General features: G+C 41.5%; 1 protein-coding gene across 5 annotated transcripts in view; it reads right to left on the bottom strand.

The window, feature by feature from the left end:
* PPARG (peroxisome proliferator activated receptor gamma) overlaps window positions 1-27,571 on the bottom strand; it is a 130,662-nt gene that overhangs the window by 5,917 nt on the left and 97,174 nt on the right. For all 5 annotated transcript variants that reach the window (XM_045992039.1, XM_045992040.1, XM_045992036.1 and 2 more), the window contains 2 exons: window positions 21,012-21,211; window positions 11,394-11,844 (listed from right to left, as the gene is read on the bottom strand). In XM_045992039.1, the coding sequence (XP_045847995.1) occupies window positions 11,394-11,844; window positions 21,012-21,211 (651 nt within the window). The remainder of the gene's footprint in view (window positions 1-11,393; window positions 11,845-21,011; window positions 21,212-27,571) is intronic.

Here is a 27,571-nt window from a genome sequence, read left to right as displayed (position 1 = left end):
TTTAGGGGAAAAAAAAAAAAAAAAGTCCGATAGCTGGGGAGCTGTAAATTGATCCACAGACAATGAAAGACCTTAGTTCAGGTGCCTGATGAAAACCAAAGGAGAAGTAGGGATCCTTTTTACACTTCCTCTCCAATTTCCTTTATTCCATTCTAAGTTCACAGACGTGTTAAAAAGAGCAATGGATTTGGAAACTGAAGACTTGAGTCCTGTCTCTCTTCCACTTAGTTTCTTTGTGACTCTGGACTAGTCCTCTAATCTTTCTGGGTTTTGGTTTAATTTTTTAAGTCGATGGTACTTCTTTTATAAGGTTGTGGTGAGAATGAGCTAGGTATAGGGACACTGTAAGATGTTACTATTCTCTTGGTTTATCCAAATAAAGGCAGTTTCCACTGGGATGGGGTCAGGAGTGTAAGCTGGGGTGGGCTGGCAAATACACAGTGGGGAAGGGGAAGGTTCCTAAACTGATTCTGGTAAGATCACAGACTCAGGAGCACAAAAAATAATCCCTGATGCAGGCTCATGTTTGAGGGGTTTGGGCAGGTTCTCATTCTTGTGGTGAATGCATAAAAGCAAGACAGTCTAAGAGCAATAATAAAACAAGGAAGGCATAGGGCCTCAAGTCACTTCATCCTTGAGCTGATGGTGTTCAGGCTTCTGCAGTACTTTTCTGATCAAGCAGAATCATGGTGAGCATTAGGCAAAACTGAATTCAGCCAGCTTTATCTCTGGTAAACTATGGTAGAGCCTGTAGCAATTCCCTCCTACATTCCTACCTTTGAGGAAAAAAAATAATGTAGGAAGGTTTCGCATGTGTTGTTCTTCTCATAGTTAAATTTCAATTGGAGCTGGATGGAGTGCAGGGATTCTCAACTTTGGCTGCACACTGAAATCACATGGGGAGATTAAAACCCCGCAAATGAATACTTGGTGCCATCTCCAGAGATTCCTATTGACTTGGTCTGGGGTATGACCTCCAAGGTTTTTAAAAGCTCTGGGATCATTCTAGTGAACAGCCAAGAGTAAGCACTACCGGCTTAGTGGGAAGCAGCTGGATTCCCAGCCTTAAAGCTTACTTGCTGGGTAGCCTTGAGCAAGTTCCCTAAGCTTTCTGTGCCTTGGTTTCCTCACTTAAAAAATGGAGACATACGATACAAGTAATGTGACTCATAGTGTTGGTCATAGTAAGGTAGCTAATTCTAATATCACTCGCCTCTTTTTCCTTCCTACCTTTCTTCTCTCATTTCTCTGATTTTTCCTGGGTCCTCTATCTTTCCTGTTCTTTCTTCCTTAATTGCTCCTTTCTTCTCAGCCATCTCTCCACTCACCCCTCCAGATGTTTTTCCCTTTCCACCGTGGGACCTGCACTGTGCTGGAGGTTTGGTATTCGGAATCCTAGCAGGGCAAGTCTAAATTGATCAGAAGGTTGCATAATGGATGATTTTAGGAGAAATGCAGTTGATGGTGGCTCTCTGGGCAAGGGGACAACACAACCAGGAGGTCTTGTAAACATGTTATCAAACAGATAAAGATCTTCTGTAATGAGCTGTTCTGCTGCGAACCCACATGTCATCGCCAGTCCTTCATTGTGGAGTGGGTTAATATTCTAACATTTCCCTTATGAATGCTTTTTCTATGTCCCATATGATAACACCTCCTTACAACAATAACACATGGGATGTGGTCAGGATGGGGAAAGGGGGTGACCATCACAATGAAACCAACCCAGTTAGTATTTTCTTTTATCTGCCCATCGAGAAAACCATTCCACACCAGCTTCCCTCAACTCACACACCCAAATGCCACCGCCAAAATCCACTTCCCCAACTACAACGGTAGGCACAAAGATATTATAACGAGGTGAGTAGTGCTTTCTTCTTTTCTGTCTTCAAAGCATTGCTCAATGCTGCCTCAATGGAATAAAAGGAGCTTGGGCTCTGCTTTATTTCCAGGTCTCACAGAATGGAAATTTTACTGGAGCTCTCCATCCTGCCCTTGGGAAGTCCTTGTCTTTCCTGTCCCCTTTCACCCCAGGGTGGGGGGTGGTTTAAGGTCCCCTAAAGGCTGCTCAATGGAAGCTCAGCCATGTGGTTTGCTGAGGGTTCTCTGTGTCAGCCTAGGACAGCAGCGTGTTCTTCCCTTTAGCTGAGGGATACAGATTAATTTCTGCTCCTTCTATGTCCAACACTGGCTCTGTGCAGCTGGAAATGGGGTATGGGTGGGGGGTGGAGAAGGCTGGAGAAAAAGGAGAATGATTTCTTCTTCCTCATCAAGGCTGAACACTCCTCCCCCTAACCCACTTACACTTCATTGCTTCCTCATCCTCTAGAAATGACAATAACTGAACATAAAACATAGCCAAGGGGCGCCTGGGTGGCTCAGTGGGTTAAAGCCTCTGCCTTCAGCTCAGGTCATGATCCCAGGGTCCTGGGATCAAGCCCCACATTGGGCTCTCTGCTCGGCAGGGAGCCTGCTTCCTCCTCTCTCTCCCTGCCTGCCTCTCTGACTAGTTGCAATCTCTGTCGATCAAATAAATAAATAAAATTAAAAATTAAAAAAAAAAAAAAAAAACAGCATAGCCAAGTATTTGTTCCCTGCAATTACCTTTCTTTCCAGTGTCTTTGAGAAGAACTTGTAATCTCAAAACATAGGTGTGATCTTTAATCTCCAAACATGACCTCTCAACATATAATGTCCCAAAACTTTATCAGAACCTTGGGAGTGTGGAAACTCACCACACTCCTGCTATTCTCTGTCTCCTTCAAAGGACAGGAGGCTCGGAGTTCTCCCCTTAGCGGGTCAGGCCTCTCCCTCTTCCTCCAGTATCTCTTTCCCTTAGGGTTTTTTTTCCCCCCTCAATCCACAACTAATCCCCTTAAAGTGATAGCTGATAAAGGGATTAGCTGATATCTCCCTAGGGGTATTTATATTGCAATAAGGGATTTCAAGAATCCCCATTGGTGGAACTGCAAGCAATAGGACTGGCAAGATTGCATAGAGCTACCTCTAATTCTATCATACAGGGGAAAAGGGAAAATTAGCACTTATTGTGTGCTTAACATGTCCCAGGCATTGTGCCAGAGGCTTCACATAATGTTATTTCATTTACTTACGACACTGATAAGGAAATTAGGGCCCAGGGAGGTAAATAATTGAGTGAAATCACACATCTAGTAAGTGGTGGTGGGGGCGTGGGGTCTGAACTCTGGGCTGTCCCTGGGATTCCAAAGCTTTCCAATGCCCCCAGCCCACCTCTTCTGGTTTTCTTCTTTGTGAATCTGGCAATACCCTTGAAAGGTGCTTTCCCTGGGAGTGCATGGCTCCTTCACAACCTGCGTTGGCCTCTCTGTGAGGAGTGACTAGAACCCCTCCTGAGTTTCATTCTTCCTCACTCCTAGATGATCTGTCTGAACGTCTTGGTGGATTGTGCCAGTCTGGAAGGCTGCCTGGGGTCACCCAGAGTTTAAACACACATTGTGAGAACCCAGAATGATAAACTGCTCCAAAAAGCGGCCCACTGACTGACTGACTGAACCTTTTCCAAGACTGCTTGGTGTGGTGATAGGAATGACTCAGCAGTTTGGCTTTCAATCCCATGTCTGTCTCTGAGGTCAAACACAGCCTTGCGCTCCCTCACTGACATGATCCCAGCCTACCAGGCCCAGGGTGAGGAAGAGATTTTACTTCTGAAGCAGTCACAGAAAAAGATGCTTCTATGTTCTACAAATAACAAAAGTGCCTGTGTGTGTGTGTGTGTCTCTGCGTGTGTGTCTGCATGTATGTGTATTTTTAAGTTTCTCAGATGATTCTAGTATGTTTCATCTTCTCCCTTACCCTCTGGCCACCTGGTTTTTAGAATTTGCGTGCCAGTTGAGAGCTCGTCGATAGACTTCACCTTTCTCTAAAACAAATCCACAAAGTTATGAGAAGAGTGAACTAATGGGGCGTTTCCAGATAACACTAACTGAGTCATTATTCAAAGCCATCCTGGCCACCTGACAAGGGTTTCCCCACTGTGGGGCAGCAGGGTGGGAAGGGCAGAGGAGAAGAGTGTCATACGCTCTGTAGACTCAGTGTAGGTGCCCATTACAGATTTTTCAGTTAATAAATGAATGCTATTGCTCTCTGATTCCATCATGGCCCACATGGGAGACAGAAACCATGTAATAACACTCTTTCACTGTCCTGCTCAGAGCTTAGTCAGACAAGAAATCAGAGGTCCTTGTTTATTCTCAGTATCACGAGAAAGAAGTTAGAAAAATAACTTTTACCACTTAGGCACCAGCCTGAGTCTTGTTAAAACCAACCAACCAACCAACCAACCAACCAACCTGTATGGATAAGAGAGCTGCATATTTCACTCACAAAGATGAGTTAGAAGAAAGTAGGCCTGTTGGTGCTCACAGTGTTTTTAATACCTAGGTTTTCAATTATTCTGGGTTGTGTCTCCTCCCAGTCAATGAGTAAGGCTGATGCTAACAGACAGAGAAGATGTGGGGGTCACTGGGACCTACAGAATCAGAGGCCTCCTGAAGCTGGGGTTTCCTCAAGAAAAGCATAGGCCACTCAGGGACCTGTACTCTGTCTTCTGTTCTAGAGAAGTGCCATGTTGTCCATTCTCACTGGTGGACACAGTTCCACAGACAATGGAAGGACTACGCACGAGCTGGACATATCCTCAAGACTGTGAAGGGCCTTAAGGGATGGGGAAAAGAGGTGGCATACTCAAGCTCAGTCCTCAAGCCCTGCCCGAGAGCTGCTGTGTGGTGCTTGCCACTACAGTGTCTGAGCTGAACGAGCATCGTTTCTGACAGGCAGGAAGAGCTGAAGTTACTGGAGGACATTTTAACAATTTTAAGCTTTTCTCATAGATTTCTTCTGCAACCACTTATCTCTCTTAGAAACCGGTGTGAGATGGTATCTGATGAAGTATGAATGTATTCACTTAGTTACTTAGAGCCTACCGTCAATTTTTGTGGTGAGTGCCACACTCGAGTGCCATTGTTTCTGAGGGCCATGCTACCTGAACAAGTTTAAGAACATGGCACCAGTCTTCAGTGTTATCCTGGGCTCCGTTCTTTCCTTCCCACAGCAATTTTCAAACCTAGTGTGTCATTTTGTTAGGTTTAAAACCGCGTCTCGAGAAGGCCTTTAGATATTGGTAAGTGATACTGAGACTACAATCTGAAAATTCTTGACTGAAATATTTGGAGGCAAACTGAAATAGGTAGTTTTTGATAATTGACATAGAGCTCCAGGACCAAGGTAATTAACTGGGATGCTTCCACATCCCAATACACAGTAGGGCATCAGTGTGAAGATCAGAGAGACCTGGGTCTGAACCCTGGCCTCGCCAATTAGTGGCTCTGGGACCTGGGGCATGTTGTTTAATCTTAGAGCTCTAAACTTCCATTTTCTCCATTTGTAAAATGAGGATAACAACAGACTTTGCAGAGCTGCAGGAAAGGTTAAACAAAGATTATGAACGTCTGTAAAGTGCTCATGTATATATTCTGACATATAGTGAGGTATTCGATAAATGGTTGCTAGTATTAATATTTGACTATCATGCATCTAATAGGCATTTATTAGGTATATATTCTGGACTGGATACTGTGCTTTGATTCTGTTCTGTACGATCTGCACCTACATCCACACACAGAGTTATGACCAAAGGTAAGAAACAGAAGCCCCAGGTGACCTGAGACTGTCTTAAGAGTATCAGCTCTTGGGGAGCCTGGGTGGCTCAGTGGGTTAAGCCTCTGCCTTCGCCTCAGGTCATGGTCTCAGGGTCCTGGGATGGAGCCCCGCATCCGGCTCTCTGCGCAGCAGGGAGCCTGCTTCCTCCTCTCTCTCTGGCTGCCTCTCTGCCTACTTGTGATCTCTGTCTGTCAAATAGATACATAAAATCTTTAAAGAAAAAAAAAAAAAGAGCATCAACTCTTCCTGGGTCTGCTAATGTACAGCTATGAGAACAATTCTCCTTTTTTGTGCCCTACCTTCCCTGCCCCCTGCCCACTCAACAGCAGAAGCACACATGATCACTCCAAGGACAGCTGTCCAAAGTTGCTTCACAGAGAAAGAACATGGCTGGGATGGCTGGAAAATGAAGGAGCTGCCATAGAGGTGGTTTGCATAACCAAGCCAGACTCAACAGGGTAAATGAGGAGGCTGGTCACTTGCCATCTGTGGCCATTGTATCAATACTTACAGCTTCTCTGTCATTAAGACGGCAATGGCAATCTGCCTCCAAAAATACGTTGTAAAACCTGGTGAATTTCCTCCCCCATATATTGGAAGTTTGGGGAGAACTGTAATGAATTCCAAACTGTTTTGAATTAACAAAAAGAGCTTTTTCCCTGTTGCACAGTTCCAGCTGGAAACTTCCTATGCTTTTCTTCACTGAACAGCAAATGCTCCAGGGGGCAAAGAGTCCAGTGGAGTGTCCTGGGGCTTGTCAGTTTTACTGAGCTTTACACTTGGCTTTGGTTGCTGGGTAGTTCTGGGAGTTTGCTAGTGTGGCTGGCATGAGGCTGTGACGCCAGCTGCAAACCTGCCCTTGCTGGAGGTGGTGTTAATTACTCTTGACGCCACCCCTCCTAGAGGGAGCAAGGAAGCTATTACTTATCAGGACTACTGAGGAAGCACTACCTCCAAATTAGGGGCCCGCACCTTAGGGGGTCTGGTGAAGGGAGCACAGGTTGTGGCCACCAACACAAGTGTGAGGAGGGTGACTGTGAGCCATTAGCCAGGTGGCAGGGGACAGGGTGTGTGGCAGAGGGTACTCTGAGGTGACAGGATCCCTGGGTTTCAGCCCCAGTTCCATTGCTCACTAGTTGTTAGGTCTCAGACAAATTGCTCAAGTCTAGGAACCTTGCTTTTCCTTCTATGAGATGAGAATAAAAATGTAGGGGAATTGTCAGGATCTAATAAGAGAACATGTATGGAGTCCTCTTAAAACCATACCAAGTGCAGTCTGCTGTCTGGTTCTGGACCGTTGTTCTTTGTAGTCCCATTTTTTTTTTTTTTTTTCTTGCCTTTAGCTCGGAGGAGAAAGAGAGAGAGAAGAAAAACTTGAGAAGAACTAGGTCATCTTTCTCAGCTAGCTTGGTTTGAGAGCTGAGTAAACAGCAAAGATGCTAAGCACCAGGCCAATCTAAATACCAAATCTCACCGTATCAGCACTTTCTAGGGTTGAAGCTGAATGACAGTGATCTTACTATAGCAACTCCAGTTTCCTCAGCAAATACTTAGTTGGGTCAAATCAGGTACTTTCATCCAAAAAAAAAAAAAAAAAACCCCTTTAGGTCTTCTGGGCACATCTTGCCCTTACTCTTCCCAATTCCTTACCACCCCTCTCTTACAAGGGGTCCATCTCCCCATCCCTCCTTCAGTCTAGGTTCATGGTCCCTCCACCAGAATGAAGCTCTTCTGTGATTTGAAGGCTAGCTCAGAATGAGGTCAATGGGACCCCTGCCAAAAGCTCTTTTTCTGAAATCACTAAAGCTATCTATATAGACTTCAATGTAAAATGCACAAAAGACAATGATCACTCTTTATCAAGATTACATAGGATCAGAAATTTGTTTACTGGATCAAAGCCTCTTGCTTATATGAATGTTCTCCCTTTCTGGAAAACCCAGGATAGGAAAAAAATTAAAACTCATTGAGAAATTATATATTGTACTCTAATAAACCACCGTCTGGGATACTGACCTCACCATCTTCGGATGACTGGGATTCTGATCTTACTGGAATCCAGTCTTTGGATTGGAAAAGACTCAAATAGTTCTTTCTCTGGCCTATACCCAACTGGCTTCTCTGAGTAAAGAAGAGAATCAAATTTCTGTGTGTTGAGCAAACATGGGGTCCAGTTTATTCATTCTTATCTACTGCCTGTAGGTAGACTTCATCTACAAAAGCAAACTTTGATTGGGGAAGGATTTGCCTTTTGTAATATGGGAACTAGTCAACGGTTAATTCTATTTCTTTAAGGAAGTCTAAAATTATTCACAGGGTTTTCTTCTCATTATAAACACAAGTATAATAATCTATGGCTGGCTGCTACCTTCACGTTTCTTTCATTGTTGTGAGGACCCAATAAGATCTGGATATTGGCTATCATTACAGTAGTCTGTATGAGACCTAAAGGAACTCACTTACATGGCATCTACATTTAAAATGTACCATTTTGGGGCGCCTGGATGGCTCAGTGTGTTAAAGCCTCTGCCTTCGGCTCAGGTCATGATCTCAGGGTCCTGGGATCGAGCCCCGCATCGGGCTCTCTGCTCAGTGGGAAGCCTGCATTCCCTCCCTCTCTCTCTCTGCCTGCCTCTCTGCCTCCTCGTGATCTGTCTGTCAAATAAATAAATAAAATCTTTAAAAAATAAAAATAAAAAAATAAAATGTACCATTTTAAATTTTCATAATTAAAAAAACAAAACCTGCAATACCTGTTAAATTGAATCAAACTATGCACTCTTGTTTTGATTAATGAGAAATTTAAAGCTAATAAATTGTTGGTTTTTAAATAACTTTGTGAATTATAGGCAGTAATGGCTTTTTTCCTAGATGAAAACACCCTGTTGTCGCATGTGCCCCAAAACAGCATTGCTCACTGGAGGCGCCTGGGTGGCTCAGTTGGTTAAGGGGCCAACTCCCGATTTCAGCTCAGGTCATGATCTCAGGGTCCTGGGACAGAGCCCCACATCATCCTTTGTGCTCAGTGGGGAGTCTATTTGAGGATTTTCCCTCTCCCTCTGCTCCTCCCCCTGTTTGCATATGCTCTCTAAAATAAATACATCTTAAAAAAAAAAAAACCCAAAAAACAAAAAACCAACATTGCTCGAGCTCAGAAAGTCCAGAATTATCATGACTGTTTCTTGTGTAAACCTTCCCTGACTAGTGATTAATCATGTTTGAATAGCTTTTATCAAATGCCTCCCTTAGTATATCTATGGTGGGAATATAAACTGATACAAATGTTGCAGAGAACAATCTGGCAATTATGTAACAAAAGACTTAAAAATATTTATAGCCATCTACCCAGCATTTCCACTTCTGGTGATTTAGAATGAGAAAATAATTTGGAATTTGAACAGAAATGTACACTTAACAATGCTCACTGAAACACAAATTTAGGGCACATTTTTAATAATTTTCTAAAAAAATATTTCTATATTCCTCTCTACAGGTTTTTTGAAATAAGTTAGCAGCCATCAATAAGGAAATAATTAAGTATGTAATGGTCCTTTAAAAAATGAATATTTTACAGTCATTAAATAGGTAGTGTGTATACACAGATACGCCAGTGCATGCATAGAAACTTTTCAGGAGGAGAAATAGGACTTTTTAAATCTCATTTTATTCTGAGGCCAGAGAACTTTAATTTCTACTTCAACTTTTCTGTACTCTTTGAATTATGAAAATGACAAAGTATTACTTTTGTTTTCAAAAATTAATGAAAAATATGAACAGAGTATGTAATGACATGGGGAAAATGATTAAGTGAGAAAAGGAATATAAAACATGGACTCCAGAGCATGCCTGGGAAAAATCTTAGAAATACATCAAATGTTAATAATCCTATTTCTATTCTTCATTAAAAACAAAATGTGCGGGGCACCTGGGTGGCTCAGTGGGTTAAAGCCTCTGCCTTCGGCTCAGGTCATGATCTCAGGGTCCTGGGATAGAGCCCTGCATAGGGCTCTCTGCTCAGCGGGGAGCCTGCTTCCCTTCCTCTCTCTCTCTGCCTGCCTCTCTGCCTACTTGTGATCTGTCAAATAAATAAAAAATCTTAAAAAAAAAATGTGCCACAAAATATTAGCTAAGCAATAACGACTCATTTTCTCATCTAGTTTTTCAAAATTTAAGCTGCTTCTCCTAATGAACCTCTAATAAACTAGAATCTCACTCTTCTTTGCTGAATTATTCATGGATCCCAGAGGATCAAGTGTTGATCTGTATAAGTAGATTCAGCCAAGATATTAAAACGTGTTGGAGAGTAATTTTTGTTACATTAAACATAACTCCCCCAAATGTCGCTTTTACATGAGTTACAACTTGATGTAGCACCAGAGGCCGCAGAGTTACCTGTGTGCCCTACTGACATCTAGCTGCACCCAAGCCACGTAAAGGGTGGGATTACTGTAGACCCTCCACCCAGACTGCCTGAGCTCATCAGCCTGGTCCCCCATCTCCTGTTCACTGGGTAGCCCCGGGCAAGTGACTAAAACGTTCAGTCCTCTGATTTTCTCGTCTGCAAAATGATACCTACCTTCCTGGGCTGGAGAATTAAGTGAATGTGTACGACGTGCTTAAATACCACCTAGGACACGGCAGACACTTAACACAGGTTTGCTGCACCTGATTTCAGAAGCATTCTGCTTTCAAGTAACTGGACAACAAGGGAGGACAGAGTGCAGTGTGTTCTTTACAATGTCTTGTATAGTTAGGCACAGCTTACCTCTAGAGGACCACTCTCCCTCCCCACGTCAGCTTTTGCCAACAGAGGATATTCTGCTGAGGACACACAGAAAGCTCGCCTGAAGCCCATTTCAGTAATGAAAATTCATTGCTTAAAAACAATTTTATAAAGGGAGACGACAGTAAAATTTTCTTCTACACAAGTTGGAAATGTGTAGAGAAGCCAATGAAAGTAGCATTTAGTATAAAACCTGGCTTTTGGAGTTGGTTAGTTAGATCATGTACTTGCAAGGCCAAAAATACAATGAATTGCTAAATAACTCAATTTATTTCTCTGCTCTGTGCTCTTTGGTTCAGATTATATTCTTAATCATAGCCAACTACCTCCCAAAGGTACTCTAAGGGAAGCCACCAGAGAAATCTACCTGAGAGAATAGGTAGAAGTCAGTAGATAAATATCCCTTGATTCCTGATATTAGCAAAGCAATTCCAAGTAATATCTTCCTGATGGTAGGGCAGGAACTTTCTCTATGTCAAGTGAGCACTGACTCCAGCAAAGTTGTACATGTCATTACTTAAAGGACTTGTAGAACAGATTGGCCTGAGGGGAAGAGAAGGGAAAAATAGAGAAGGGAAGGGAAAAGATAGAGAAAAGAAAATAAAAAGAAAAAAAAAGGAGAAGAGGGCATTTGTTTTTCACGTTTGGATTTAGCTGGAAAAAATATCATGAAGGATAAAAGAAGAAAAACCTGGGTTGTCCACAGCCTTCCAACAACAAATCTATGATCTTCTCTCCTCGTATTTTATCTGTGTAGTGACACTCTCCTGGCATCATGCCACTGGCATTTTCTGTCGGAAAGTGCAGTAAGTACAGAGACAAGGACAAATGCTAAGGAAAGTCAAAATTCTTCCAGTCATCCCACCACCGTCCCACCCTCTCTCACAGAAGATCGAAAGATGGATCTTACCTCCACTGAGAATAATGACGGCTATAAATATCGCCAAGTCACTGTCATCTAATTCCAGTGCGTTGAACTTCACAGCAAACTCAAACTTGGGTTCCATAAAGTCACCAAAGGGCTTTCTCAGGCTCTTTAGAAACTCCCTTGTCATGAATCCTTGGCCCTCTGATATGAGAACCCCATCTTTATTCATCAAGGAGGCCAGCATCGTGTAAATGATCTCATGGACGCCATATTTTAGGAGAGTTACTTGGTCATTTAAGTCAAGGTTTACAAAACCAGGGATATTTTTGGCATACTCTGTGATCTCCTGCACAGCTTCCACTGAGCGGAACTGACATCCCTGAAAGATGCGAATGGCCACCTCTTTGCTCTGCTCCTGCAAGGGGGTGATGTGTTTGAACTTGATTTTATCTTCTCCCATCATTAAGGAATTCATGTCATAGATAACAAATGGCTGCAAAAAAGAGGGGGGAGGGGGAAGAGACTGAGTTGGAGATTTGTAATTCAGTATGAATACCGTTCTAGTTTCTTTATAGACATTTGCTTTGTTAACCGAAATCTTTAAGGTAGAAAATACTTAATGAGAAAATACTTTCACCTCCCGATTATTCCTCTTAATTGTCTTCTGGGACCAAACATATTTGACCAAGCTTGTTCGTCTTTTCTTTCAACTTATAGTGCAACACTTTTACCTGTGACTGGCTAATAGTTCCAGTTTTGGTTGTTTGGAGAGTCTTTGTTGCTGACTTGTAAAATCATACAAAATCTGTTGTTTATCTTGGCTTTCAAGAGAATGGGTTTTTAAACTTCTTTCAATGAAAAAAAATCATTTCGGCAACTCAGGGTTGAACATACCCATTTGAACATAAAGTAATCTTGCAGTTTTAGATTAAATCTACTCAGATCTCAAATGAAACGCAGTGTGCATGTAAAACATACTTAACTATAAAAACTCAGTTTGAAAGCAGATGAAGAATATTGAGCCAAGAATATGTCTATTTCTTTTCCTAATGTTCTGGAAGCAATCTGTTTCAGAAAGAGCCAGATGTTTAAAGCCTGTGGGTAAGCATTGCATAAAGTGGCAAAATTAAAAAAGAGTTTTAAGTTATTTTTCAAAATATCTGTCTGTAAGGGTCAAATAATCAATAAAACACATGCATCAGTTACTCAAGTCTGCAACAGGCTGCCTTCAAAAGTAAGTTGTTAGTCATTAAGTGATTGCTTTCATTTCCTTGTATAGAACTGACCAAAGGGATGTGATCATTGTGAAATTGATTCTCCAGGCTACTCTGATTGAAAAGGGGCAGCATTTTATACACATTGGAAACACTGAACTATAGACGTTAAACCCCCACTCCCATTCAAATAAGCGTCTACCCAAAAGCACTGGAATAGGAGTTAGGGTATGTGCACTCTAGCTTTGGCTCTATGGTTAAGTATGTGACTTTAGGAAAAGTCATTTATCTTTCCTAGGCGCAAATTTCTCAACTGAGGGGAACAGATTACACTGGATGCTTCCATTTCTTCCCTTGAAGATTTTCTAGTTACCTTTCTCAGAAGCTGTGTGTGTGTGTGGTGTACATGTGGATATGTGTGAACATGAACATGCATATACACTGAACATGAAGTCTCAGATGTACTAGAGTTTCTTCAGGCAGAGATGCTGAGAATTCCCTCCTGATGGGCAAGAGGAAGCTGTATAATGAGTGGCAGCAGTAAGCACCTTTAAGACCCACTGGTTTGGAGATTCTAACTATGAATCTCTACACAAGTGTATGATTTTCACCAACCTATTAAGTCTGGTCTACACTGAAGAAATAACACTAACACTAAGGACCCTTCGATGTTGAGTAGACTTCCAAGCCTGCATGTTGTTTCAACATCATTCACTGGAATTATTCCAGAAATTCTTACCCTTTTAACCAAAAAATTCACTTCAATGGTATCATTTAGCCAACCCCAAAGGATGGCAGATGCAGGAACCCAAGAGTAAGTCTGCTTGGTGGCTCTAACTAATTCTTCAAGTAAATTAGGAACAAATAATACTTACTATGTTTTTGGCATTCTGCTTGCTTGCTTTTTTCTTTTTTTTTTCTACTTCAGGATTGATATTATTAACAAGAGAGGGAAAAAAGGGCAGCTAATCAGTCACATCAGTTAAAATGTGCTGTTTCCCCAGAAGGTCAGATTCTAATCATGAGAAAGACTTGCTTTGATAGAACCTACAGAAAATGTGGTTTCTGTCCTCTAGGAGTTCTGCAGCACATTATAATTTCTATCAATGTTATACTGGCTTTCTTTACTGCCATGAGAATCTGATGGTATTGATACCATACAGACCTAATACAAAATAACATGAATATAAATCATCCCCTCTTCACATATGGAAAAACTGTACCCAGAGCTGCCCACTTCAACTCCCGAACGAGCTTCTGCTCAACCATTTGGCTTCTTGGCACAGAATGTATGCATGAAATTCTTCCACCTCCATGTAAGCAATTTATCTGGAACTATGCCCTGATAAGTCACCCTGTGACTCTTCCCCTTGACTTCCCCTGTCCCCTCATATAAAGCCCCAGGTTCCTGTTTTTGAAACTCTGCGATAGTTGAACATAGGGCACAAAATCCTGCTAATTTTCTCTCCCAATTTAACAACAATGTGACTTTAACCCCTTGGCAATCGATGTTGGTCAGGATTTCCTGGCAGTAAACACTCAAGGACAGAGAAAAGAATCAGCAGCCCCCACCAACATGCCAAACCATTCCAGTTTTTGGTTTTGTTTTTTTTTTTTTAAATCCCTTCAGCATTTTTGAAAAAGTGGTGAACTGGTAAAGAATACTGGGTATTCACATGCAAATGAATGCTAACTGGATTTTTTTTTGTTTATCTAAGATTTTGCTGTTTTCCTTGAGTTTCTGAAGTCTGCATAGGTACTTTCAGCCTCCGTATAAATCTTTCAAACTGCAAAAGTGATCACCAAACATGAGGTAACCGGAGATCTGCCTTTCTTTGCCACCAACTCACCTATTCTTAGATTGCCAACACTTAACTCACACATTTCACGTTGGGACCTCCCCCGCCTGAAACAGGGAAAAGATAGAGAGTTGCCTGATTTACAGAAAGATTTACAAAAATCAAGTGGAATTTGACCTGCACAATTTATCTTGGATCATTAACTTAATATTATGCTTCTGGTAAAATATTTTATAGAAAATGAATTTCACTTCCATATTTGTTTTCTACAAATCAAAAGGAAGCCTTCCATGTTCTATTAGCTTGTATGGTATCATCTGATGATCTGCCATTACATCATCCTCAAATTTGGTCTTAATGATTTTATACTTCTAGTTTGGAGCTAACTATGTATTTATCTTCAGACACTGTATCACAGGGCGAGATAAGCATTTCTTCTTCACAGGAAAGAACATTTACGAACATCTGGGACACTATGGGGATAGATCCAGGTTTTGTAGGGCCGGAAATGCACACAATCATTGGGCACATCTGTGACAATTGTTGGGTTCAATAAAAAGCAAAACTACTCAGACCCTTCTGGCAGCACTGGAAGGGGCTTCCGCTGAGGCCAAGCCCTGACATTTAAGCTTCATTCATTTCCCGGTGAGTCTGCCTCTGGCCATTACCATACTTGTACTTCTCCTATGCTGGACAGACCAGAAAAAGGTGAGACTGACATGAAGAAAATTGTACTTCAACATGATGTTTTTCTTGGGAAGCAAAAGCAGTCTCTGTAAGAGGAAATTACATTTCTTTGGAGAGATACATCGAATGTAATTAATTTTGATATATTTTCATTTTCAAAAATGGCTCTGCATATCAAAGCCACGATGGATTAAAGGTACTGTTTTATATACGTTATTAAGTTTAGTTACTGGCCTCTTGCATGCCTCTATTGTATAACACAACGATCATGAGGGAAGCTGGCTTAATAATGAAAATACAGTACAGTAGTAAAAGTTGGCTTTTTTGACTGGAGAAATAGTGTTCCTTAGTAATCCATAACATCAGCATTTTAATATACAAGTTATGAAAGGGATTATGCATGAATGCTTTAAGTTTACAGCTCTTGTTGAATAATAAAATAACAAGGTAAAGGAGATAAACAAGAAAGTCAACTAATAAAGCACAGATTGGCCTGATGATTGCTTCAATTTGGGAGACTGGAATGAGTCTAACAGACAGCTCTACCCTCTCACAAACCATCCCTTGGTAACCATGTCAGAGTTAAAACTCTGAAAAAAAAATGTGTGCCCCCTCTCAAGGAGCTCTTTTGATATCCTTAGTTTTCATGACAGATTAGAGCAAAGGCTCAAGGAAGAGAAACTGAATTCTTAGGGTCTATCTTCTTCATTTTGTTTCCTTCTTCCTTTTTTATACTTCTGACTGGCTTTCATCCTTTAAGAGACTTGGTTCCCCTGGATTAGCTATAGTGGGTGACTGTTCATCAAAACGCATTGGTTAGGTTTCTTCAACTTCTGGTTTTGCCCATTTCTATTTTCCTCCTGTTGAGAACCATGGGATTTACAGAACCACAAGGGTCTTCAGAAATCACCCACATCATCATTCTCTGATGAGGTACTAAATGAAGTCAAGAGATGGTCCAAAGTCAAATAACTATTTACAGCAAACTGTGAACTGCAACTAGGTCTCCTGACTCATGACTAGTTCTTGTCCCTTTCTCTTGCTTTCTACATGACTTCCCCACTATTCCTTCTTTAAATAAAATGAGTATCCTGGGAGAAATTTCGGCTTTTAAACCCAACCTCTTCCATGGTGGGGTCTTGGAGGCAGTACCTCGGAGCAATTATTTCCTAGAAGTGCTAGTTAAGTTCTGGACGTGACAGAAGGGAAGTCTGAACAATCTCTCCAATGTAATTCTGTTTTCCTGCATGGTTTAGAGATTTAAGACAAATAAAAGCTTAATGGGAAGAATTATTCACACTCCAATGAACTAGCATATAACCACGGCTCTTAAAAAACCATCCATTGCCAGCCAAAGTGTTACTCAGCTGGCAAACTCATCGTTACAAAAAAAAAAAAAAAAAAAAATCCCCATGCTTTTCTTCAATCTTTTTTATTTATTGTCTGAAAGAACACTATTGGTTCAGATCTGTTATATCTTTGGCTAGTCCTGATGGTCCTGGCAATAAAGGAATTTATTCTATTCACGTTAGTATCTGGATTAAGGATCCCAAGAACCCAGTTTCTTCATTAGCCACCCAAACAAGTCAGCACTACTAGCCTGCTCTTTATTTATATTGGGGCCCCTAAGTCTCTCTTCTCGGATGGTTTGTCTGGTATCTTTCTTCTCAGGGGAGCAAATTCCGACTCACTGAGGTTTTTCCACGGACGAAGGGGAAAGAAACCACTTTTGTTCAGCTCTAAGTGTAGGACAGAAAAGAACAGATATCTTTCCAATAGCTCTGAGAGTTACTGGGTTTGACAGCCACTGTAAATTTTAGAATGGGAACATCTGAATGGGTACAGAATGGTTTTCACCGAAGTTTACATTTCCAAACTGGTTTTATTATTCAGTTGTTTCATATTTCACACACTATTTAGGAAAACCAGTTTTACGATGGCACCAGTTTGCTCTCGTAATTATAAAAACAGTGACTCTGCATGTACCCATCAGAAGCAATGTGATGCTTTGGGACCCAAAGTCCAGTACAGTACAAATAACGAGTTTTATTCCTTATTGGCAGATAGAGTGCAGCAAGGGCTTCACCATCTCAGATATGGCACGAAAAGTTGGCAAGCGCACCAAGGGTTTTTCTATTTATTGTTTCATGACAAACCATGGCACTGAGAATGGCTTTTGAAAACCACTCTCTGTTTATTTTCACCAACAAACATGGGGTCATGTGACAATGATATACCCAGAGCGTTCATCGCATCGGGGTAATATTCAAACACTGGGAGCTTCCAAGGTCCATTCGGTTCTCAAACTGCCATCATGAAACACAGCACCCTGGTTCTAGAGTCACGGTTTTCAGAGTTCAGTGGGATCTCTTAAAGCAGGTGCTGGCTGCTACAAGCCACCGAAAGGGAAAAAGAGACTGAGGGAGAGTCCGTGCCGCCATAGGGTGGCTAAAAGGCTTCCTGTTAGTAAACTTTCTTCTCGGGTTAGCTATATCCAGCAATTCCATATTCCTCTAGCCCTGAGCCTAAAACTCCCAAGCATCATTCTTTCAGACAAGGCAATGAAAAGCAGGGGTATCACACCCTGAAGACACAGTGTCAAAGTTAAAAAGACAGGAGGGAAGCAGAAGCACGTATCTGCTCATTTATCTGTTTTGAAAGGTGTGAGGGGCGCCGGGAAATAAGATACAGGAGATGGAAGTTCAGTTGAGAAGCAAGAAGCCCTGCTTGGCCTGGAGGCAAATGCTGGTACAGGTTCCAAGAGGAGAGATTAGCAGGTATATCCTCAAATAAGACAGAACAGGCAATGGTTAAATGGAGCAGTAGGATACATTTACAGAATGGCCACTTCGATAGAATCATTTCCATTTCCAAAGACTCTGGGTAACTGGCCATCCTTTACGCTCAGCAGCCTCCCCCCAGGCTTGGCCTAACCAACACGAATGACATCAGTCTCAAGCAGGGTCTATAATGAGAGCCACGCTGCCCTACTGCACCAGCCATGGCTCCTTTTCCATATCCCCCACTCTCTCGTGAGAGTCCATGCTTCCGCACGACCTATCCTATCAATGCAAATCTTAACTTTCATAAGTCTTGGCCAAGAGATAACATAACACCCCTGAGAGAGATGCTATCAAATAAATAACATGACCACGTCAGATAAAGAACAAATCTCTAGTCTCACTGGAAATCACATTTTGGATTTTTTTTTTCCCCTCTCCCATATTCTCTCTGAACTATTTCTTTCCACTAGTGCTTAATTTGATTTTGCAAGATAAGGAGAAAAGAGAGAGCCAAACAATTCTATTTCAGGTTTTGTGTAATCAGGGAGTGGATTATTTTAATTTGGCCCAGTCTCGCTTTCCTTTCCAGACCCTAACAAGAGGTAATTCTGCCTCGATCCAGACCATGAATGATGTCCAGGTTGGTCAGCAAATATTGGGCTAGTTAGAGGCTCTGTTCAAAGTCCAGAATTTCAAAGGGGCACAGGCAACAGTTTTTAACTCAATTAAACAAATACATTCTGAGTAACTATTATGGGCCAAAGCACGGTCTTAGTTACAGTAGGGGAAAACATGACAAACATTTGGCCTCTGAACTTGCAAAGCCTATAATCAAGCATTTTGCAGCCCTTTCTCTTAAAATACCATAATACCTATTTATCCCATAAGGAGCCTACAATTATCTTATTTTTAACTCAAAGATTTCGAGCCAAATTGCCAATTGGCGTGAGGTTTTAAAGTGATTTACAGTGGGCTGGGCTCTCTGCCCTTCGGTGACACAGAAGAGACCCGGCAGGCCACCAGGGTGTACATCTAAATTCTTGACTACCAGAGGAAAAAATGGTTTTTTTAATGCCTTCCTCCTATCTTGCAGGTACAATTAAATTGATAGGATTTCCAGCAGGGATTGCAGGTCTGGACTGGGAGATAAAGAGAAGGTGGGAAAGCAGTTCCTGGAAACTAAATGGCTCGAGGCAAAACTGTGGTGTAAACAGTGTGCACTCGGACTCTTTCCCTGCCAGCGCTCCCTTCCCAGCTCTGGGCCTCCCAGCCTCCAGGTCCCTACCCAACACCGGGTCTCAGCAAGCCGCGGCATCTGCCTTCAGCTCTTAACCCCTTTTGGTCAGGCCACCAGTTTTCCTTTTCTTTCTCTCCTTTCAAATAAACACGGTTGATTTTCTATAATCCCATCAGTGACATAGAGGTCTTTGCTTGCTTTTGTTCTGCTGCTCCCTGATTTTTCAGGGGGCATTTAACGGATACACGGACTCAGCTTTACTAGGGCCTAGAGTCTGTAGTCCTACCCCTATGGAAGATCGTTGTCCTAGATGCTAAAATTTGGGAAGAACAAAAGAGCAAAACCCAGAAATTTCCTGGCTGTGACTATATCAGCATAGCAGAACAAGGTAGAAGATTCCTGTCATTCTAAAAACTGCTAAAAATAAATCATAGCGCAGGTGGTTTTCCCAAGGTGAAGCTTTCCTAGTGTCTCTCTCCACACGGCTCATCGCCAGCCGGCGGGAAGATGAGCTTCTGGGAGGGCGTGCCCTGCTTGGAAGGCGCTGAGGTAGAAGTTAGTAATCCCGTGCCACTGGGTTCTTCCGCAGGCTATGTGATTTCGGGGCAAAATGTTTGACCTCTCAGGACGTTAGTCTCCTCATCTTTAAAAACAGGATAGTAACAGCAGCTGTCAGATGGCTGTGTGTCTTGAACATAATGAACGTGCAAGATATTTTGAAATTGTGAAGAAGTGGATTCACATCTAATACTGTTCAGGTTTGTGACCTCTCTTGCAGTCAGAAAACTCATTGTCCTCCTTGGCATTTGGCTCTTTACACAGCAATATCCCATGGTTTTCTTTTACTATTAGCTGACACTACTCTAATGGTTTATAGCTAAATGGGGAAAAAAATCACATCTTGATATCGCCTTCAAAACACATTGAAGGCCGATATTTCCCCCCAAATATAATGGAGGGGGGACAAAGTTACACAATTGTAGGCATCTCCTGGAGGTGTTCATTTGAAAATAAATAAAAGCACAAAAGGATTTTCAAGGGCTGGGACAGTGTCTTCTGACTGTGTTCTGCGCTTCTTAGAACCCTAGGAAGCCGCTGCAGACAGTACCGTCAAAGGGAGACCCCTGGCCGTGAAAACAGGGACAGAGACGTGACGCACATCACAGTGCAAGCTGATGGCGTAACTGAAACTCAGATTCAGGTGTTGTGTCTTGTTTTAATCAGACTTCATGTTGCTTTCTCAGCTTCCTATTCAGAAAGACTTCTGCTTTGGAACATCTGACTTAGTAACAATGATAATTTCGTTGTTTTCTAAACTGTAATCAAGGAGCCTGCAGATATTTGAGAACCTATGGGAGGAGCAACCCAGGCAGCTCAGAGGCTCACAGAAGATAAAATTCACGTACGTCATCAAAGTGTAGAGCCTCCCTTTGCCCAGGACCCATCGGTAGAGCTACGGGGTAAGAAAGGTAGTATAATGTCTACATGTATTTTTATGCTCCACATGGAATTTCCTAAGTAACTCTAGCTGTTCTCCTGAACTGAAAAATAACAGGACCAAATACCTTTTCCAAACCGAGGTTAGGCCCCTCCCGGAGACAAGCGGGGCTGCTGGAATGGATGCAGCCGTGGCCAGTTATTCTGATGTTGAGAAAAGAGATGGGTCCTGAAGGAGGGCAGCAGGAAGGGGGGGGGGGGTTTATACCTTTCTCGCAGAATTTATTAGGAGAACTTGAAGGACTTTTTCCCTTTTCAAAATAAGGTTTCCTTATCCTATCTGCAAACATTTCCTTTCCTGTGTTTCAGTCTTCGCTATCTAACAGCCAACAGCTGAACACAACCCACACGTGTGTGTAACAGGGTGAATGATCTTCTCAAAGACAACAATCACCGCCACAAACCCAGCCACCCCCAAATGAAGACAGCAGAAGAGAACTAACTGATTTGTCTGTTGTCTTTCCTGTCAAGATTGCCCTCGCCTTTGCTTTGGTCAGCGGGAAGGACTTTATGTATGAGTCATACAAATGCTTTGCCAGGGCCCGGAGGTCAGCCGACTCTGGGTTCAGCTGGTCGATATCACTGGAGATCTCCGCCAACAGCTTCTCCTTCTCAGCCTGCGGCATCCGCCCGAACCTGATGGCTAGAGAGGGAGAGAAATGACAGGGATGTATCACTGAATCACTGCTGCTCTCCCCCAGTCCTAGCACCCACACAGTAAAAGCCCCCCTCCCCTCCACCAAGCTCAAGGTCTGGTTTTTCTACTCCAGCTTTGCTCAGGTTTTTATTTCACGGCAATAAAAATTACACTATTCACTTTTTTAACTGAAAAATATTAATGCATGATCTTGCTGAGAAGGTGAAAGAATCTAAGAGCTCAGCAAAGAAAGAAAAGTGTATTTACTTACATATAAAATAGGTGAGGGTCAGCTTCTATTCATCCCTCAAAACCCAGGTCAAATGTTACCTTATTTGTGAGGCTTTCCTTGACTTCTTCAAGCAGAATTTATTATTGCCTGTATTCCAATAGCCCTAGGTAATTTCTTCAATGACAGTAATTTCAAACTGTACTTTTTATTTTACATGTTTATTAATCTCATTACAGAACAATATCCTGAAGGCCAGGGGCAATGTCTTACTCATTTTTTCATCCCCACCACCTGACATAAAGTCAGGCCCTAAAAAGATCAACACGTTTTACAAACTGAAGGGAAGAACTGTGCCGAATTCAAAGTTGTACAGACAGGCTTTGTTCTCCGAGAGTCTGTATGATCTATTTTGTCCCTGTTATAAAGAAATATGGATGGTGCTTTCTTTCATGTTATTAAACCAGAGAGTACTTTTACATTTAGTAAAGAGAAGCCATAATCATTCCCTTGACTCTCCAGGATTACCACTTAATGATGTTTGTCAAAAAGACCATTTCCTTACTTAACATTTGGCTTCCTGTGGGGTGAGGAAGTGTAAAGAAGAAGAAAACTAAAGAAAGATAGGCAAAGTGGAACATTTACCAGAGGTTAGTAAGGTCTAGGTTGGGGGAAAAAATCATCTGTACCTTTTTTGACTAAGATGGTTTTTCTTCCCCTCTCCACCCCGGACCAATGCAATCTGCAAAATATTCTTTTTTTTTTTTTTAAGATTTATTCGTATATTTGAGAGAGGGAGAGAGAGAGCCTGAGCACTTCTGAGTGCGAGTGCAGGGGGGAGGGACAGAGGGGAAACTAAGCCCCTTCCCTGCTGAGTGCCCAGCCCCATGTGGGCTTCCATTTCACCACCCTGAGATCACAATGTGAGCTGAAACCAAGAGTAGGACACTTAACCGACTGTGCCACCCAGGGGTGCAAATTATTATTTTGAATCCTACTACTTCGGGTTGTGCTTTGGACTCTGTATTTTCCCATAATAAGGACATGTGGATATCACAGTCAATACTGCCCTCAGCACAGCTCTACTCTTACCCTCCCGAGGTGGTAGCACAGAGGTGTGTTTTTATGACCATCTCCTTCACTACACTGTAGCTCCTTGAGGGCAGCGTTCGTCATACTCATTTATATCTCTAGCACTTAGTGGTGCTCCCCTCAATGGTTGCCGAATGCAGGAATGAACAGATGGATGGTTTCCTGCTATACGTTGTAATGCTAAAGGTAGCATTCTACCCTAAGACATTAAAGCACATAAACACATTTCCATCTGAATACTTGGTGAATTCCATTTTCAGTTGGCTGGAGGAGAGACTGCAGCACACCCCCAAGTCTCAAATACATAAACATTTCATGTGGCCCCAAATAAGCGTTATCACTAACTAGTACAACTACTGTGTTTATGGGGGCCTCCTTAGGGACCTCTGAGTTAGAGGGGAAGAGAATCTTACCTCTTAGGATGCTTTTAAATTAAATTAGCTTATATCCATTTGATAAATATATCCTCTGCCCATGACCTCTTCAAATGGAAATCTTTAAACAATTGCCATTTTTTGGTCAAAAATCTTGTCTCTCTACTCACTCTTCCCCATTCTCTTAGGCCTAGGCAATGAATGGTTGCTCACGTTCTTATCTCAGTCCCCCACCCTTCTCACCCAGATTTGTTTAGGCCCCTCAGGATATGATCTCATTACTCATTGTATTCTCCTTCAGAGCACTGATCTGAGTAATTATCGACAGTGTTTTCTTGCTCCCTTATGTAATCTGCGCGAAGGCAGGAATCTTGCTCATTATGATATCCTTAGCATTTAGTATAATGTCCAGCACATATTAAATCTTTGTAGAATATATGGCGAAATAAAACAGAAAAACAACAACCTGAGAACCAGATAGCATATCCCTTCAGAAATGCTTCTCTGGAAGGTCGTCCAGTCATTTGTTTCCCTGTACTATGTTTATTCCCTGTACATCAGCAGTTCTCAGTGGAGAAGTAAGGAGGAGAGGGGAGGCAGGGCATATTAGAATCACTTGATAACTTCTAAAATTATGTATCTTCCCTAGGAGATGCTGATAGGTCAGCCCTACTCCCAGTGAGGAGTGTATCAATAACTTGCGGTTTGGGACAGTTTAGAAAACCTTCCTAAATGATGGGCTCCTGTTGCATGCATCTGTTAGCTCAGGTAGCAGACCAGGACTGTACTCCTGTATTGGTTATTCTACTAGAATCTATGAGTACCAGGTTTTCTCATTTTTGCTCCTGGTGCAACAAAGCACATAGGGTAGGTATACAATAAATGCTTGATGAATTTAAAGCGTCAAGTTTAAAAACAGAAAATGAGACAATATGTACCCAGGGAAGTCTGGGAAAGTGGTCATAAAAGAAAGCAGCACCCAGTAAGAATTATGGCATTATTGAAAGGAGAAGAAATTTTGTTGTAAAGACTGGAGACCACCAATATTCTATACCAAAATAGAGTGGCTAGAATCACCAACAATCTGTACAGAGTGCACAGTACCCTTTTTTCACTCAATGAGACATTATTTGAATGTCTATTGTGTGCCCAACATTGCTCTAGGCTCTAGTTACATTTTTTATAGGTAATAAAGTATAAATATACACTCAAGTTTACATGCCTAGGAAAGCACTTCTTTCCTAAAAGATAATCTAAAAAGTTAACTTAAAATAAACAGACAGCCAAAGAGGAGTGCGAGGTACAGACTTCCAGTTATGGGAGGAGTAAGTCACAGGGATGAAAGGTACAGCATAGGGAATATAGCTAATGGTACATAGTAACAGAGGGTCGTTACACTGTGGTAAGCGTAGCATATGGGCACACAGGTAAGTGTAACATGGCATGTGACATATAGAGACACTGAATCACTAAGCTGTGCTCCTGAAGCTAATGTAACATTGTGTGTCAACAATATTTCAATTAGAAGAATAATAAAATAAAATTTCTGTTAGGAAAAAACCCAGCCAAACATAGACACTTAACTACATTTGCTAGTCTTGCTTTTCTGTAACCTACTAAAAAATAGCTCAAAATGACTTCTAAAAATCATTTTAGAATTAGGACATATTAAAGTGAACGCCTTCTGCTATAATCTAAATAAAATGTGAATTTTTAATAAGGCGAAGTTCCCTGAAAGTTTGTATCTTATGAACAAATTTTCAGTATCATTAAATGCTCAGGCTGTACATCAGATTCAATGAAGTATCAGTGCAACTAATTATTTGGTGATTTTAGCATTTTCAACAAAGGAATTTAAAAAATACTCCCCACTTGGTGAAATTAAATGTGTCTAACACATACAGAAATCTGAAGTTGTAGAGAAAATGCCATTTTTTATTTGCATGGATTTTTTTAAGAGAGAAAATGTCTATTTTATTTTGTTGCTTTTGAGTCCCATGTAATAATACCTATCAACTGTAAGTGCAATGATGAGATAAGGCACAGAAAGTGCTCAGCACAGTGCCTGGCACATAGTAATGCTTAATAAATATAGCCTTTATTACTTGCAGATGAAGTGGTCTAGGACCCACGGTACCATGGCCAGGAGGGTAATCATGGCACAAAGACCTAAATTCATTCCCATAGATAAAGAACAAATCCTGAAAACCTAATCTATCTCTGTAAATCTCTCTCTTGTCTTTAACTTGTTTAAGGAATGGTGTACTAATTCTTGAACCTCAGTTTCCACCCATTGGGTGGAAGAATCTGAGGACCAACAGAGAAGTATTCATTTCTCCCGTTGGATTGCTGTTTGCTTTAAGACTGAAGTTAAGAGCTTAGAAAAGAAGACGGAAGTTCTTGATTGGGGACCAGAAGTATAAAGGCTGAGTGTGCCTGTATGTATGCAAGAATATTTTCCCACATCTTCTACTCCTGCTTAAAAGACAGAGGAACGTGCTCCATGTGTTATTATGAGTCACAGAGGGAGAACTTCTGGCCTCTCTGGAAGGCGATGAAATTAACACTGCACTTCAACTGGTCAGGAAGTCTACTTTCTAGTTTCAGCTCGGTGAAAAACTGGCTAAAAGTGGCTTGACTTCTCTGGTCTTTAACTCCTTTATCTATAAAATGAGGGACTTGGAAAAGAAGACCTCTAAAGCTTCCTTCTTTTAACTTTAAATTTAGCTATAAAATTCTACAAATCTCTATGATACACAGTACTGCAGAACACCCTACATTCCCTCTTTTTTTTTTAATCCTCATATATTTTTTTTTAAATTATTTTTATTAACATATAATGTATTATTTGCCCCAGGGGTACAGGTCTGTGAATCATCAGGTTACACATTTCACAGCACTCACTATAGCACATTCCCTTCCCAGTGTCCATAACCCAACCACCCTCTCCCTACCCCCCACACCACAGCACTTCTTTTTTTTTTTTTTTTTAAAGCAATATTTGTCCTGTCTTTGAGCCCCTGCATGGGGGGTGGGAGGAAAGACACACTCTGTGTTCTATAGATCTATCATCTGACATATAGAGCAACTTCCAGAACACTGGCATTCAGGGTCATATATGGGATAATTAATCACCTATAGAGAATTCATGTATCTTGGTTTGAAAAAAATGGTCAGTATCAGAATCAGTGTGTAGCCTTCAGGAAGAACAGGTCTGGCAGAGACTTAATTTCTGGTGAAAATATATTAGTTAACCTTTATAAAATACAGTTTTACTGAACTGAATGCAATTCACTACTAGCTTATGACGTATTCAATACTGTGTATTTAGTACAATTTACTGGACACACAAACTCCACATAAAATCTGCACATGCAGATTTAGATATCCTGTTCTTGGGATCTTGGTACAGTGCTAAGAAACAATAACATGTTTTTTAAATAACTAATTGTAGGAGCATTTAAAGACAAAATGGTACTTAGTTAAAAGATGAATTAAAATGATTTTCAAAATCATAAATTAATAGAAAACAAAAGAATGAATTGAGTCTTACTAAAAGTACCTTTGTCTTTCAACATATAAAGGGTGACTTTGCAATCATATTAGACTTTTGACAACTGGTAAGGCTATGTCTCATGGTCAATTTTAACACATTCATTATCTAAAAGCTTTATCATCTAAGTAAGACATATAACACTATTGGTTTTAATATGACTGTTGCCAACCAGTTATGTTATTCCACCTCTCTTTCTTGAGAAAAAAACTTGTGCGTTTTGAGGTTTTGCAGGATTTGGGAATCTAATAACTATGGTTGTCTAGCTCCTCTACGTAAAACAAGGAGTGGCCTTAGCACCATATTATTCAGGGGTAACATCTTCAAACTATTTGCAGAGGACATTTAAACATTTGTCTAGGTTTCTTTCCAAGGTAGAGATGGGCAAAACACCTCTGCCTCACATGACTCTATCTCCAGTTCCCCGAAGTCTTGCCTGGTATCATTTAATTCATTCACTGAACCGAAGTTTGATGCAAGACATGAGCTAGACTGGACTGGGGACACAGGATGAAAGGCTGTGTCTAGTTGGGGAGAACCTACATATATACAGATTATTTTCTCTCATGCACCCCTCTTTACTAGCGCCTTCCCTTCCACCAGAGCAGATTCTGACCCTAGTTATAACCTCCTCCTTGGGCTATCTTTCCTCTACCACTGACGTTACTGAAAGAGGAGTCTTCCTTCTCTGCGTTTACATCCCAACCACCTACAGGGATCCTCCTATGCCTCATTTAAATTCCAAAACTTTGCTCTTAAAAGTTCCCCATGTTCTTTCTGACAGCCAGATCTAGGGGCCTCTCTGGAGTTCTCGTTTCTGCTTGAGCTCTCCAGCATTCTCCCAGCTTTTGCTACTGTTGACCTTCTCCACTCTCTTAACTTGAAATTTGTTCTCATCGCAGTTTCTGCTTTTCTGGTTCTCCTATCTTTCTGCCTATTTTCCAGACCTTTTTGATGGCCCCTCTTCCTTCCCTTCTACTCTGCTGTTCCTAGTTCAATCTCCTCTCTGACTAACAAAATGTGCTAATGACTGCTGCCCTCTCTTTCCTGCAATTTGGACCCTGCGTTTTCTCTTGTTCCTGTATTTCTTTATACATGGATGCTAGATATCCCATAAG

The sequence above is a fragment of the Meles meles genome, chromosome 20 (assembly GCF_922984935.1).
Source record: "Meles meles chromosome 20, mMelMel3.1 paternal haplotype, whole genome shotgun sequence".
In the NCBI taxonomy this organism is placed as follows: domain Eukaryota; kingdom Metazoa; phylum Chordata; class Mammalia; order Carnivora; family Mustelidae; genus Meles; species Meles meles.
This window is presented reverse-complemented; position numbering and strand designations above follow the sequence as displayed.